Source organism: Sorex araneus, chromosome 9 (assembly GCF_027595985.1).
Source record: "Sorex araneus isolate mSorAra2 chromosome 9, mSorAra2.pri, whole genome shotgun sequence".
In the NCBI taxonomy this organism is placed as follows: domain Eukaryota; kingdom Metazoa; phylum Chordata; class Mammalia; order Eulipotyphla; family Soricidae; genus Sorex; species Sorex araneus.
This window is the reverse complement of record NC_073310.1, coordinates 60518256-60535376: the sequence shown is the minus strand read 5'-3', so window position 1 is coordinate 60535376 and position 17121 is coordinate 60518256. Positions and strand designations below refer to the sequence as shown.

General features: G+C 37.1%; 1 protein-coding gene across 1 annotated transcript in view; it reads left to right on the top strand.

Moving 5' to 3' along the window:
- MALRD1 (MAM and LDL receptor class A domain containing 1) overlaps positions 1-17121 on the top strand; it is a 590643-nt gene that overhangs the window by 199991 nt on the left and 373531 nt on the right. The window contains exons 23-24 of the mRNA XM_012931979.2: positions 33-143; positions 10439-10652. Coding sequence (XP_012787433.2) covers positions 33-143; positions 10439-10652 — 325 coding nt within the window. The remainder of the gene's footprint in view (positions 1-32; positions 144-10438; positions 10653-17121) is intronic.

The window sequence follows — 17121 nt, the reverse complement described above, 5'->3', positions numbered from 1 at the left end:
ATTTTAATGCTTTTTACTTTTCACCTCTGCAGGTACTCAGCAAGAAAGATAACATTACTTCTAAATTGTGGGCTCAAAGTGGACAGCAAGGAACACAGTGGAAAAAAGTAGAAGTATTCTTAGGTTTTCAGTCATATGTACAGGTTTGTATTCCACAAAGTTTGGTGATGATTGAGTTGTATTGATTTTTTTAATACTAATTTTTTTCCACTTGAAGTGTTTTTGGTCTGTTGTTCCCTTTCTGAGTATTAATATGACTGCTTACAATTCCACCTAATAGTTTCCATAAAGAATTGACAATTCGGACTGTCCTAAATTCTTACTTATATAGTCAGACTTCTGGGTACTTTTACCTTTAATTCCCATGGTCTTTATCTCCACAGTTATCTTAACAGGAAAAATAGTTCCCTCTGTTTTATAAATATATTTTTGGGACCATAAGTAAATTATATTCATTTCATTAAAATCTGACAAGGTTTTTAATTTTGAAGCCTCATCAAGGATAATAGATTTGCTTAATTCAAAAATATTTGGGGGATGAACAAAATTGTGTGACACTGTGTCTGTGTTCATGGAGATGACGATATTAGGAGGTGAAGATCTACCTATATTGCGCATTTAAAGGCCAGAACAAGTGGTACATAGATTTTGAATATATTATCAATAAAGCAAGATAATGTGCTTGTCTGCATATGTGTGTGTTTACAGAAAGGGAGGTGGTTTCAAGGTAATGGCTGGCTATTGAAGTTTGTTACGATTGAATAAAGAAATAGAGGATTCACATCACCATTATTTTTTTTTAAAAATATTGAATCACTGTGACATAGTTACAAGCTTTCATGTTTGGGTTACAGTCACATAATGATCAAACACCCATCCTCCATGGCAGACAATATTATCTATACTCTCTCTCTACTTTTGGTCATTATGACTTGCAACACAGACACTGAGAGGTCATCATATTTGGTCCATTATCTATATATGGCACACATCATTTTCTTAGTGATCCCTTCTCTATTTCATCTGCCTTCTCCCCTCCACTCATGAAGCAGTCTTCCAGCTATGGGGCAATTCTCCTGGCCCTTGTATCTACTGTCCTTGGGTGTCAGCCTCATGTGATGTTATTCTATACCCCACAAATGAGTGCAGTCCTCCTATGACTGTCCCTCTCTTTCTGACTCATTTCACTTAGCATGTCTCCATGTCTATCCATTTATAAGCAAATTTCATGACTTCATCTCTCCTACAGCTGCATAGTATTACATTGTGTAAATGTACCAAAGTTTCTTTAACCTGTCGTCGTTCTAGGGCACTTGGGTTGTTTCCAAATTTTGGCTATTATAAACAGTGCTGCAATGAACATGTAAGCACAGATGTCATTTCTACTGTGCTTTTTTACATCCTCGGGATATATTACCAGGAGTGGTATTGCGGGGTCATATGGAAGCTCAATTTCTAGTTTTTGAAGTATTGTCCATATTATTTTCCAGAAAGGCTAGAGCAGTCGGCATTCCTACCAACAGTGAAAGAGCATCCTTTTATCCCCACATCCAAGCCAGCACTGGTTGCTTTTGTTCTTTTGAATGTGTCCCAGTCTCTGTGGTGTGAGATGATATCTCATTGTTGTTTTGATTTGCATCTCCCTCATGAATAGTGATGTAGAGCATTTTTTCATGTGCCTTTTGGCCATTTGTATTTCTTTTTTGAGGAAACTTCTGTTCATTTCTTCTCCCCATTTTTTGATGGGGTTGGAGGTTTTTTTCTTATACAATTCTACTAGTATCTAGTATGTCCTGGATATTAATCCCTTATCAGATGAGTATTGGATAAATATTCTTTCCTATTCTGTGTGTTATTTCTGTATTTTGGTCACAGTTTTTTTGAAGTACAGAAGCTTCTTAGTTTGATGTAGTCCCATTTGTTTATGTTTGCTTCCATTTGCATGGTCAGTGCTGTTTCATCCTTAAAGATGCTTTTAGCTTCAATGTCATGGAGAGTTCTTCCTACATTTTCCTCTATGTACCTTTTAGATTCACATCTGATATTGATGTTTTTAAGCCTTTTATATGACTTTCGTGCCTGGCGCTAGACAGAGGTCAGAGTTCATTTTTTTTGCAGGTATTTAACCAGTTTTCCCAGCACCACTTGTTGAAGAGGTTTTCCTTGTTCCACTACACATTTCTTGCTCCTTTGTCAAAGATTAAGTGGCCATATATTTGGGGGTCTGTGACAGGATATTTAGCTCTGTTCCATTGGTCTGCAGGTCTGTTTTATCCCATACCATACTGTTTAAATTACTACTGCTTTGTAATAGAGTTTGAAGTTGGGGAAGGTGACGCCACCCATCTTCTTTTTTTCCAAGGATTGCTTTAGCTATTCATGAAGGTTTATTGTTCCATATGAATTTCAAGAGTGTTTTGTCTATTTATTTGAAAAATTTCATGGGTATCCTAATAGGAACCACATTAAATTTATATAGTACTTTCAGCAGTATTGCCATTTTGATAATGTTAATTCTCCCTATCCATGAGCAGGGGATATGTCTCCATTTCCTAGTGTTCTCCTTTATTGCTTGAAGTAGTGTTTTGTAATTTTCCTTGTATAGGTCCTTCACCTCTTTGGGTAAGCTGATTCCAAGGTACTTGATTTTCTGAGGTACTATTGTGAATGGGATTTTTTTTTAAAGTCTCTTCCTTCTCTTTCATTATTTGTATATAAGAAAGCCATGGACTTTTGGGTGTTGGTTTTGTAGCCTGCAACTTTACTATATCGACCTATTGTTTCTAGGAGCTTTTTCGTAGTCTTTAGGGTTTTCCAAGTACAGTATCATATCATCTGCAAATAGTGATAACTGGACCTCTTCCTTTACTATCTGTATGCCCTTGATATCTTTTTCTTGTCCAACTATATATGGCCAGGACTTCCAGTACTATATTGAATAGGAGTGGCAAAAGTGGGCAACCTTGTCTTGTGTCCGATCTTAGAGGAAGGCTTTTAGTTTTTCCCCATTGAGAATGATACTTGCCGTGGTCTTGTGGTAGATGGCTTTGACTATATTGAGGAAAGTTCCTTCAAAGCCATTTTGCTGAGAGTTTTCATCATAAACGGGTGATGGATCTTGTCAAATGCTTTCTCTGCATCTATTGATATGATCACATGGTTTTCATTATTTCTTTTATTGATATGATGAATTATGTTGATTGACTTGTGAATGTTAAACCATCCTTGCAACCCTGGGATGAATCCTACTTGGTCATGGTGTATGATCTTTTTGATGAGTTGTTGGATTCTATTTGCTAATATTTTATTGAGGATCTTTGTGTCTGTGTTCATCAGAGATATTGGTCTGTAATTCTCTTTCTTTGTGGTATCTTTGTCTGGTTTTGGTATCTGAGTGATATTTACTTCATAGAAAGTGTTTGGAATTATTTTTGATGCTTCAATTTCCTGGAAAAGCTTAAAGAGGATTGGGAGTAAGTCCTCTTTAAAAGATTGGGAGGATTCATTAGTGAATTCATCTGGGCGAGGATTTTTGTTCTTGGGGAGACTTTTTATTACCGTTTCAAATTCCTTGATGATAATAAGTCTGTTCAGGTATTCCAGGTCATCTTGGTTCTGCCTTGGGAGGCTATAGGAATCTAGGAATTTATCCATTTCCTCAAAGTTTTCATGTTTTGTAGGATAAAGTAATCTCTGAAGATCCCTTGAATTTCTGTAGTTTCTGTTGTAATGTCCCTATTTTCATTTCTGATTCGATTTATTAGGGTTTTCTCTCTCCCTTTCTTTGTGAGTTTTGCTAGGGGTTTATAAATCTTGTTTATTTTCTCAAAGAACCAGCTCTTGGTTTCATTGATCTTTTGGATTGCTTTTTGCATTTCCATCTCATTGATTTCTGCTCTGAGTTTTATTATTTCCTTCCTCCTGTTCAGATTGGGCTCCTTTTGTTGATCATTTTCCAAGCTCTTAAGCTGCGAGGTTAGGTTACTTATGTGGACTTACTCCTCCGTCCTGAGGAATGCTTGTGGAGCTATAAATTTTCCTCTTAACATAGCTTTTGCTGTGTCCTATAAGTTTTGGTAACTCGTGTCCTCATTTTTGTTCATTTCCAGGAATCTTTTGATTTCCTCTTTGACTTCCTTTCTAAACCACTTGTTATCCAATAATGAGCTGTTTAATTCCAGGTGTTGGATTTAGTTTTCTGCTGGTGTGTGTGATTTATTTCTAATTTCAGCGCATCGTGGTCTGAGAAGGTCATTGATACAATCACTATCTTCTTAATTTTATGGAGGTATGTTTTGTGGCTCTTGCCCGCATGCCTGGCTATCTTCCCCAGGGCCCCTCAGAGGGGATGGGCTCCAGCTTCCCTCCCCACCCCGAGCAGAGCTCCTGGTGGCCGAAGACCACTGGAACCTAGCTACAGCCATGCTCGTGGCCCCTCTCCACACGTTCAGACAGGCCTCACGCATGAAGGTACTGGCAAAGGAACCCAGGTGTGTGTAAGCCCATCAACGGCCAACATCCAGAGACTTAAAAGCAAGCCCCCAGAAGCTCACGGCTGCTTTGCAGCCACGTAATATCTTGTAGCCTGCTTCTCCCTCTGGGAGAAACTGGCAAGCTTCTGAGAGTTTCCTGCCCACATGCCTTGCAAGCTTTCCATGGTGTATTCATATGCTAAATCCAGTAACAAGCTGGATCTCATTCCCCTAACCCTGAAAGAGCCTCCAGTGTGACATCGTTGGGAGGGCCAAGTCGAGAGAGACTTCTAAGATCTCAGGGAAAGGACGAATGGATAGGTTACTGAGCCCGCTCGAGAAATTGACAGTTAACGGGATTTTGTCATCGTGATCGTGATTTTTTGTGGCTCAGCATGTGGTCTATCTTAGAGAATGCTCCATGCACACTTGAGAAGAACATGTATTTAGCTTTTTGAGAATGAAGTGTCTTGTATATATCTACTAAGTTCCTTTCATTTCTTCCCTCAGATGAAGTATGTCCTTGCTAAGCTTGAGTTTGGTAGATCTATCAAGAGGTGATAAAGCCGTGTTGAAGTCTCCCACTAGTATTGTATTGCTATCAATGTCTTTCTTCAAGTCTATGAGTAGTTGTTTTAAGTACTTTACTGGACCCTCATTAGGTGCATATGTATTTAGTATTGTTAGTTCTTCCTGTTGTACAGATCCCTTTTATAATTAAGAAATGACCTTCACTGTCTCTTGTGAACTTTTTGAGTCTGAAATCAATGTGGTCTGATACTAGGATGGCTACCCCAGATTTTTTATGGCAGTTGTTTGCCTGTAGGATTGTTTTACAGCCTTTAACTTTGAGCCTGTGTTAGCTCTCACTGTTGAGATGTGTTTCTTGCAGGCAGCAGAATGTTGGGTTCAATTTTCTAATCCATCCTGCCACTCTGTATCTTTTAATTGGTGTGTTTAGCCCATTGACATTGAGGGAGATTATTGTTATGGAGTTTTGTCCCATTTTTCTGATGCAATTTGGTGTATTTGAGAGTCTGTCTTGCCTTAAAGTAGCCCATTCAGTTGTTCTTGTAACCATGGTTTTGAGTCTATGAAGTTCCTGAGCTGTTGTTTATCTGTGAAACTGTGTGTTGTTCCTTCTTTTATGAATGAGAGTCTAGCTGGGTAAAGTATTTTTGGTAAGACCTTTATTTCATTGAGTTTTTTCACTATATCCCACCACTGTTTTCGGGTCATGAGGGTTTCTTCAGACAAGTTGGCATGAATCTCAAGTATGTTCCTTTATAGGCAATTTCTTTCTTTGATCTTGCTGGTTTCAGGATTTTTGTCTCTATCTAAGGTTTTGGTAATTTTGATCAGGATGTGACTTGGCGTATGTTTATTTGGATTTCTTCTAGCTAGTACCCTTTGGGCCTCCTGAATGTGGTTGCATGTTTTCTTCAGCTCTGGGAACATCGTAGCAATGATGTCTTTGGCAGTTTCTTCTTCATCAGGGTTTTATTCCTGTTCCTCTGGGACTCAAAATAATTCTTATATTACTCCTCTTGGCTTCATCATGATCTCTTGCCATCTGTTCCTGGATTGTCAGTCTCTTTTCCATTTTCTGTTCTTTTGTAGAGAGTCTCTGTACTTCATCTTCGAGCTCACTGATTCTGTCCTCAGTAGCTGTTACTCTGCTGCTGAAGCCTTCCACTGAGTTTTTTAATTTGCCTACCAGGTTTTTCAGGTCTGACATTTCCATTTGTAATTTTGTTTGTATTTTCCTCATTTCTACCTTCAAATCCTCTTGTATTTTATTGGCATTGCTTTCCATTGTTTCTTTTAGCTCCCTAAGCATCCTCAGTAGTTCCCTTCTAAATTCCTTGTCAGAGAGGTTATCTAGCACTTCACTGCTGTTGGGGTCTTCAGGGCTAGTCTCTTCAATAAGTAAGCTTGGTGGGGTTCTGCATTGCTTTACCATTGTGACCTATGTTGCTTTACCATTGTGACCTATGTGGCTTAGCCCTTCACATTCACTGTTACTATTCTGCTTATGATGCAGTATTAATTGAGGTGGACTTAATGAGTATTGGGTAATGTGTTTCTGGTGGTTAAGTTAACTTGGTGAAAGTTCCAACTAAGAGGGTAACTTATGGTTCTTATGGGATATGGAGGGGGGAGAATAACTCGTGGCCGTGTTAGTGGCTGCGACTCTAGAAAGGAGCCCTGACATGGGCCGGATACCTGAATGGGATGAGCAGAGGGTGCCCGGAACATTGCAGCTTGGAGTATGCGCAGTGTGCCTCAGTTCCCGTCTCCTGCAGACCAAGGATAAAAACTGGCTTTCTTGGGGTCAGCTCCAGGAAGGAGCCCTGACATAGGCCGGATACCTGGATGGGAGGACCACATCATTATTATTGCTGAACACTTCTGCCTTGAGTTTTAACTACATGATGTTTCACTATATTATTTCATAATTTTCTCTAGTTATCTCCAGGTGGAAGATTATCTTTACTAATTCTTGCTTACCGAGTCCACTATAATACAGGAGAAATATCCAATTTTGCTATCAATGTTCAGTAATTTTATCTGTAGTCCCACACTCTTTGTGATAGCTCACTCCCACCCAACTTTAGCACAGCCTAAATAGGTAAAGGCATTATCCTCAGTCAGGAATTATGGGTACAATAAATATCATTTTCTGACCTTTCTGGAATACAAATACAAAGTCATTTGTAGGAAATTTAGTCCATTTATTACAAATACATTTGGCCTGAAATAATAAAGACTGGACAGCAATTGAATGGCATTGTGCAATGTGGAACCTATTCACTGTCACTGTCATCTCATTGCTCATCGATTTGCTCGAGCGGGCACCAGTAACATCTCTCATGGAGAGACTTATTATTACTGTTTTTGGCATATACAACAACACAGGTAGCTTGCCAGGCTCTGCCATGTGAGCTCCATACTCTCGGTAGCTTGCCGGGCTCTCCGAGCGGGGCGGAGGAATCGAACACGGGTCGGCGGCATGAAAGGTGAAAGCCCAACTGCTGTGCTATCGCTCCAGCCCGTAGAATCTATTATAATTTAAAAAGCTATACTTGTTAAATTTCTGACATCTTCTAATGGAGGCCTAAGAATTATCAGCAAGAACACTTCGATTTTGCTACTGTCACCTGAACTCTTCCACGTTTGCAATGCACTCTTTACTCATTTTATGCAGGTATAATTTTTTAATAGCAAAGTCATGTTCAAAATAACATTGAAGAGGATTTAAGCAATGAAATCAATAAAGAGTGTTTGCCTTTGAGAAAGTTAACTTTCTACTACATTGAAATTTGACTGGAGAGAAGCATGCCCATGACACTTAAATTGATAACTAATGGGGCTGGAGAAATAGAACAGTGGGTAAGGCACTTGCCTGGGACTCAATTCCAGGCATACCATATCTGAGCACTGTCAGGAGTGATCCTTAAATGCAGAGCCAGGAGTAAGCGCTGAGCATTGCCTGTTATGGCCCCCCAAACAAAACAAACACATATATAAAACTAAATTTGAATAGCTAGAAGATATTTGATATTATATCTACTTATTCCTTTACAATTTTATTAAGCACCTACTATGTAGGGGCTGGAGCGATAGCACAGGGGCAGGGTGTTTGTCTTGCACGCAGCTGACCCAGGTTCGATTCCTTTGTCCCTCTCGGAGAGTCCGGCAAGCTACCTAGAGTATCTCGCCTGCATGGCAGAGCCTGGCAAGCTATCCATGGTGTATTCAATATGCCCAAAACAGTAACAACGTCTCACAATGGAGATGTTACTGGTGCCTGCTCGAGCAAATCGATGAGCAACGGGATGACAGTGACCTACTATGTACAGAGAATATCACATGCACTGGAAAATGGCGGTACCCCTTTGGTCCTGATTATTCATTTTCATAATGTAATTCCGTTTGGTTGTATGCCTTTAATCTTGAGTAAAAGTTAAAGATTTTTTTAGAAAATATCTGCTAAATCAGCAGCAAGTCATTTTAGGGTTTTGTTTTTAGGGATCTTCAAAACTATCACTTAGCTCTTAAATGCTACACACCATCTCTGAATTAAAAAATATTTTCTCCTTTAGTTTTTAACAGTGACTGTATGTACTGTTCAGTGCATCTTCCTTTCATGGATTCAAAGTGCATTAAAACCTAGAAGTTGTGTAATTTGTCCTTGTTGTGTAACTACAAAATAGTAGGGCTAAACTTTAACACAAGTGACTGCTAGAGGAGTTCTTAATTCAACTATAATGTCAGATTGCTTCCAGAATTTTTCAAAAATTGATCATCTTGCATTTGTGCTACCCAGAAAATGTATACTTACTCATTTACAAAAGTTAATCTCTTTCTTAATTAAAGTAGAAAGAATCTTGACCAACATTGCATGTTGCTTTGGTGTATAAGTTATGAATATAGTAAGCAACTGGGACTGTGCCTCTAGAATAACAAATGAACAAATTAATAATGAAATACTGGGTTATCTGATTTCTTATTTATTGAGCCATGCAATCATATATTAAATGTTTAGATGTAATCTAGATGAGAGTTCCTTTGCAATTTGTTTTTGAATGTTTTTCTTGAGCATAATTTTCCCTATAAAGTTAATTGTCCATTTTTTTCTAGTTTTACCATTCTCAATCTATTTCAAACTCAATCTATTTTGCACATTTATTTTCCTTTTTTTAACACTTCTGCTATTAAGAGCAACAATTTATTTTTATGCAAATTCAGAACATTATTGCTATGGGAATTTATATGAACACATTTTATTTTGATTATGGGACAGACATTATTATGTCCGCCCATCTTAAAAAGGAAACACTTATGTTTTCACATAATGGTTAGATGCATCACATATTTTTTAGGAAATTCTCTACTTTCAAGAAGACATTTAGATTTGGTGAAAATGTGTTTAGGAATTTAACTACAATGAATATTTTGTATAAGAACACTAGATTAATTGGTATTTCTTTTTAACTCATTTTTGTTTAAAATTTGCTTTAAGATTTTAAATATGAATGCTTTTTACATTGGCACACAGATATTCTTCCTGCAGAGAAATTTAATGGAAAAAAATCTCTGAAATAGTTTCACTTAGAAACTTGAAACTCAATAATGTGTAAATTTCTATGTTTTTCCATACAGGGTGAATTTTTATTCTAAAGAATGGTAGTACAACAAACTGAGCATGGAATTTCGGAAAAATTAGTTATTCCTATAATAGTTTTCATTACTTCTAATTCTGAGTTTATATAAGGGAACTCTTACTGTCACACAATTAATTAAAGACAAATCAAAAGAATTTCAGTTCCAAAGATGTGGCCAATGACAACATTTTATGGCATTGAAGTTTGAAATCTTTTAACTTTTTAAAAAATACTTAAGTTTATTTTACTTTTAAAATATTTAAAATTTATAAATACTTCAAGAAATATTTTAAATTTATTTTTACTTTTAATATTCATTATTGATTGGAGTTCTGTGGTTTACTATATTGCTAATGATGGGTTCCCATGCACATAATTTCAGCACCACATTTATCACCAGTGTACCTCTGTTCCTCCCTCCAAGAGTATGGCACCCCTTCCTTTCAATCCTTCCTACAAACTCAGTCTTTGGATCAGTTCTCCTATTGAGCTGCCTTTGGGCCATTGTTGCCACCTTGTTGTGCATCTTTAAGTCCCACACATGAGAGATCTCATTCTGGATTTCTCTTCTGGCTGACTTCACTCAGCATGATATTCTCCAGTTCCATCCATGTAGTAGTAAATTGTATAATTTTGTGTTTTCTTGGAGCTGCATTAGATGACCTCCAACCTTCCAGAATTGGGTTCATTCCAGTGATGTTTTAAATCTGATTTATACTCAGTATTTATGTTAAGTGTTGGCCTCAAATTTTGAGTTGCTGGAAAACTTAACTGAAATTGCCTTTTTTTTTTAAACAGATTATCCTCAGGGCTAAACGTGGAATTAGTTACATGGGAGATGTGGCTGTGGATGATATTTACTTTCAAGATTGCTCCCCACTTCTTAGCCCAGCTAGAAAGTGCAATGCTCAAGAATTTACCTGTGCCAACAAACACTGCATCTCGAAGGACAAGCTGTGTGATTTTGTGAATGACTGTGCTGATAATTCAGATGAGAACACTTATATTTGCAGTAAGTAGAAGTGTGATTTTCTTACCCAAGCCTTCATTTCCTAGACCCTGCCACTATGAGGCATATTCATTGCTGACATGTATAGAATAGATATAGCTCAGATGCAGGGCCAAAGGCGGATTTGGTGAATCAAGTTGTTTAATGCATCCTTTTCTCTCTGGAGTCCTTTGGAACTGTAATTCACTTACAGATAGTTGATGGCTTTCTCAGTATGGAAGATGGTTGGAGAAAATGAGAAAACAGATATCTTCAAAAACAAACAGAAGGAAAACAAGTATTTTCCAAAGGGAAACAAGTATTTTCCATATGAAACATCTTTTTTTGGGGGGAGGAAGGGTCGAGGGAAGACAAATAAAATCTCTACCACGCCAGCTCAGAGGGTTAATAAACCTCTTTGCTTTGATAGATCTCTGAGAGTTCTCATTTCTGTGTGTAAATGATGAAATGTGCTAAGTTATTTACAAGTCAAATACATTAATGTTCAGATAATACGTAAAATAGAAAAAAGAAACCACATCTAGGTGGCAGGTAATGTACAATCAGCAATGCAGTATCAGAAATATCGTATTGTAGGAGATACACTCATCTCCAAGAGAACAGATGAACATCTCCTTGACTAATTGAGTCCTATGAGCAATTTGGGGTAAGTCTGTAAAACTCTGGAACATAATATAGTTTCTGCCTCATTTCCTTTCATTGCAAATGAGGTGAATGAAAATCAGCAACATTGACAAATTAATCTACCATTATTTGTATAATTTGAGATGAATATTATGGTTGGATTATTTTTTTCTTTGCCTCTTGAAATCAAAGCTGGACTATCATGTAACAGTGTCAGTGTAATGAAAGTTCACCATTATAGAGAACTTTGAAAGCTCTTTAATCTATTCTCCACCTGATTTTTGTGGAAATCCTGAGCAGTAAGGGGACACATGATATTATTAGTGTTTTCCAAGATGAAATTACCAGCAAGACTGTGTAAGATGTCGTTAGAGTTCAAAAAGCTGGTACTAACAGAACTGATCTTAGAACCCAAGTTCTTTGGTTGCATTTCACAACTTTACCTAAGTTACCATACCCGCTCTGTGTAACATTAAAAAATCAAAACACGTTTCATGGGGCTGGAGCGATAGCACAGCGGGTAGGGCGTAGGGCTTTTGCCTTGCACGCAGCCAACCCGGGTTCGAATCCCAGCATCCCATGTGGTCTCCCGAGCACCGCTGGGAGTGATTCCTGAGTGCAGAGCCAGGAGTAACCCCTGTGCATCACCAGTTGTGACCCAAAAAGCAAAAAAAATAAAAAAATAAATAAAAACACGTTTCAGATGAGGAACTCTTATTTATATCACACAATCATTTGTTTGTTCAAATGTTGGTTATTTTATGTAATATTCATTTTTATATATGAACCAAACAAAACATGTGGCTAATCTAGACTTCTGTGTTTATTAGTTTGTGTCTTTAGTCTATGAGTATAATTTTTGTCATGTTCTCTAATTTTTATTTATCAAATTTCTCTTCCTTTTGTTGTTGTTATGCTTTGTTGTCATACACTCTCGGTTGAATGCTCACTCTCTTAGCTATGGTGTTCACATACTTTGGCCGTAATGCTACTTAGTGTCCACATATTTCTGATTGTGGTGTCTGCGTATCTATGGTTTGGTGCTTTGCTGTGATTCTTGAATCTCAGATGACAAATGCGGTGCTTTAGGGCTTGAGTGTGCTTATGGGGTGGTGTAGGAGATCCAACTCAAAACCTCGCATTTGTAGATCAGTAACTTTACCTTTTAGCTGTTCTCAGGACCAATTTTTCTTTAGCATCCAGTGCTTTCACATTTTCTTCATTACCATTTTTATTTGAATATGGAATAAATTAATCAGGTTTTCAATCAAACCAGGCAAATTATATGCTTTTAAATTTTATTTATATTTTTTCAGTGTGTCATTCCTAAAATATAACTTGCTATTGAATTTTCCCTTTTCCCTGTTAAGTTCTGTTGCTGCAGTGGTGGCAGAGCTATTTGTGTCACAGACACTTGGTTGCATGTCTTCATGCTTAGTTATGCTCCTATGCTTTGTCTTGCCCAGGTGGAACACGTGGCACTGAAACATTCTGGGTGCTTGCCGGAGGTCACACATTTTTGGTTGTGATGCTCACACTTTTAGTTTACTGCAGTGGGTCAGAGATCACATATTCTATTGTGGCCCCAGTGATCCCAAATGGCAAGCAAGCTGGAGTACTCGGACAAGGAGTGATGCTGGGAATGGAATCTTGTGTATTTATACTACAACCTCTGGGTTCATTCACCTATAGTTGGTCATTTGGGTTGTTTCCTTATCTTGGCTATTATACTAAGAGTAGCAATGTACATAGGGGTGTATATATCCTTTCGAATTAATGTCTATGATTTTAATTTGAAGGAATTTTAGAGGCAGAAGTAATCAAACAGCTAGGGAGGTAAAATGGTACCAGAAAGTGCTTTTGGTTAGCAGATTTGAAAGAGCTTATTTGACCAAATAATAAAAAAATTAGAATAGCCCCCCCCCCCAAAAAAAGCCACATTTGATATACTGGTATCTCATTATGTGAGTATGATTTCTTTTGTATAGCACTACTTATTTTCATTATGTATTTTTAAGTATTAAAGTAGGTTCCCATTCTTATGGTCTTAATTATTATACCTTAATTACAGAGTGACTAAAATTTGCTATGTATATACTACAAGTGGAATTATTTATCCGGTACATACTATAGACTTTAGTGCTCTAATTATTTTCTATTTTTGATTTGTGGGTCACACCTGGTGGAGCTGGACCAAACCTGGTCTCCCACATGCAGTACATGCACTCCCTGCCTTTGACCTGTCTTTCCAGCCCTTGATTTTATAATTATACCTAAAAGAATAGGCAGAAAAGGTGTTCTAAAATATCATCATAAGCAATTATTTTGTAAGTCTGGTTTATAACCAACCAGAAACTTAAGTTTAAGTCCCACCTGACTGTGCTAGGACTCACTTCTGATTCTGTGCTCAGGCATCACTCCTGGTGATGCCAGAGATAGAACCTGAGTTGGCTTGTATGCAAGACAAGTGTACTATTCTCCAGTTCTGAAGAATTTAAGTTTAAAGATCAGCATCTGAGTTATTTTTTATTGATCTGTTTTTGATTTGGGGTGGTGTTCAGGGCTTACTTCTGACTTTGTGCCTAGGGATGACTCCTAGAGGTACTTGCTGAAGATCAAACTGGGTCGATTGCATGGAAAGAAAGCATCCAATCCACTGGACTAGACCTCTGGTCTGTTTACATTTTATTTTGAGAATTCTAAGTTAAGACAAATATGTATTACAACTCTAAAAGACCTTGTTAAATATGATTAGGCAAAAAGACATCATTGAGGAATAGTGAGAGACTGGAAAATAGCTCATTTTAAGGGAATAAGCTCTCTGATGGAGAAAAAATAATGTTTTGTAATAAAACTACCTCCTGATTTAATTTTCTGTAGTTTGAGACACTGAAGGCATAATCTTGCAGAAATTTTTTTCCTTTGTAGTAAATATGATTGAGATATAAGTTATAGAGAAGAGGTCTGAATACTTGAGAAACCTAAAATTTTATATGAGCATATCTTTATCATTGAAATAGAATCTTTGGAGCCATTTTTTTCCACAAATGTCAGTTCACACATTTATTATTGTTACACAATTAAGAGTTTCTCAGAAATACTCAAAATAATTTAATTCTTGGCTATTATTAGTAAAATTGAAGGATATTGTATCAACATAATGAATAAGTAATTTCACTCTAATGGGTATTTATTCATTGTATTCACCAATAGGGACTGGAGCCATATCACAGGGGCTAGGGTATTTGCCTTGCATATAGTCGACCCAGGTTCGATTCCTTGGTCCCTCTCAAAGAGCCTGGCAAGTTACTGAGAGTATCCCTCCCACACAGCAGAGCCTGGCAAGCTACCCGTGACATATTTGATATGCTCCAAACAGTAACAACAAATGTCACAAGGGAGTTACTGGTGCCCGCTCGACCAAATCGATGAACAATGGGACAACAGTGCTATTCAACAATTGAAGATGTCAGTTCTTTTCAAGACATGCAAAAATTTTTCCACAAAATGTATCATTATACACTATGAAAATGTCAATATATATGTTTTTAATTTTATTGAATCATTGTGATATAGTTAAAGCTTTCATGTTTGAGTTACAATCACTCAGTTATCAAAAACCCATCCCTCCACAAGTACACATTCCCCACTACCAATATCCTGGGTAGACCCCCCCTTTCCCACCCTCCCCTGCCTCCATGGCAGACAATATTGCTCTAACTCTCTCTCTACTTTTGGGCATTATGGCTTGCAACATAGACACTGAGACGTCATCATGTTTGGTCCATTATCTACTCTCGACACACATCTCCCATCCCTACTGCTTCCTCCAGCCATCATTTTCTTAGTGATCCCTTCTTTACTTCATCTGCCTTCTCCCCTCTGCTCATGAAGCAGGCCCCCATGTCAATAATTTTAATTGAGCTATAGTACTATAAGATTATGTCTTTGAACTAGGCTGGGAATCAAGTATAGGACAAAAATTAGGTCTCTATCAATTAGAAGAAAGGTTTAATAATTTGTACATCCCCCCATTACAAATAAATTAGAAAATGCTTCAAATAAACAATAGTCCATAAAAATCCTATAAGATTTATCTAAGTAATTGCTTAAAGAAAAATATTTATATTTCAATACTTATATTAAGAATTACTGGAACTGGAAATAGAGCACATATAGCACAGTGGGTGTTGTGCTTGCCTTGCACATGACTAGCCCAGATTTGATCCTTGGCACCCGATTTGGTTCCCCAAGCACTCCCAGGAGTCAGCCCTGAGTACAGTTGGGTATAGCCCTCCCCCAGACAAAAAAGGGATTACTGTAAATACAAATACAGTTACTAGTAAAAGTTAATGAAATTAAAAAGAACAAAAGTAAAATAGAGAAGGGAACTTGCAAAGACTGACACAATTTTAAAAACACAGTCAAGATCAGCAGAAATATAGAAATATCGAATTAACTAACATTTATTAAGAAGACATGAGCTAACAGTGTTTGAGATATCCAATTTACATCATTAAAGGGAAGACAAAAAATTTGTAATCCTCACACTATGGCACAAAACATAAAAATACTCTCTCAATCTCTTTATACCCACACATAAATGTTTGTGTGAAGTACTAAGACTTTTCTGAAATATTCACTTTTATTCAATTATAATCAATCATAATTTAAAAATTATTTATCCTAGAACTTTCCATCTTTAATTAAAATGTAATAGAACTCCAGAAAGGACATTATTATAGAGAAATGAGCCCCAGCAGCTCCTAGTTGCTAGTAAACAAATCAGTAAATCATTAGCCAATAAAGGAATCATTTTTTTTTATAATTTCCCTAAACTGTAGGCAAGGGAGGTGGAAAAGATTTCTGCTGAACATATTCAGCAAAGATTGTCTCACATATAAATGTCTTTGCATCTCTAAGGCACCCTTTAATATAATAATATTTCCAATAATACCAAACCAGTTTGTTCATATTTGTCTACTATAGGGTTTCCGTAGGCTGGAGGGATAGCACAGTGGGTAGGGCGTTTGCCTTGCATGTGACCAACCCAGATTCAGTTCCTCTGACCCTCTTGGATGGCCCGGCAAGCTACCAAGAGTATCCTGCCTGCACAGCAGAGCCTAGCAAGCTCCCTGTGGCGTATTCGATATGCCAAAAACAGTAACAAGTCTCACAATGGAGACGTTACTGGTGCCCACTCGAGCAAATTGATCACCAAAGGGATGACAATAATACAATGATGATGATGATAAGGTTTTCATGTGTCATTAATTTTTAAAATCTATTTTAGACAATTTTTTTTAAGAGAATGGAGAGAAGGGGAAAGGAGCAGGAAGTCTCCCATGGTATCAGAGGGGTCTCCTGAGCAGGATTTCCTCACTGTAATGTTTCTTATTACTTCTTCATGGTCATAAAACTTTATTGGAAATGAGTACATGGATATGCCCTATCTTTTTTATACCTTTATCATATTTAGAGTCATGCTATCAGTTTTATTGTTGTAATCTTCAGTAAAACCTTAATTATGTTATGTCTTATTATCTCATCTTTCTTTCATTGTTCATTTCAATACTCAGTTTCTTCTTTAAACATGGGAATTAAATGTTCATAAAATTTCACAGTATTATTTGAACACTATAATATTTATGACTTACTTCTATGTCAGTAAGAGATTCATATGACTTAGGAATTTAATTATTGTTCTACTGGTCATTTATTGATCATGTATAAGAATTATCAAGGATTGAATAACTAGTGAAGAAGGTTATAGTATGAGGGATTACAAACGTGGGAGCAAAAGAGCCAAAGGCAAGAGATCATTGTGATTTTATGGTATAGAAAGGCT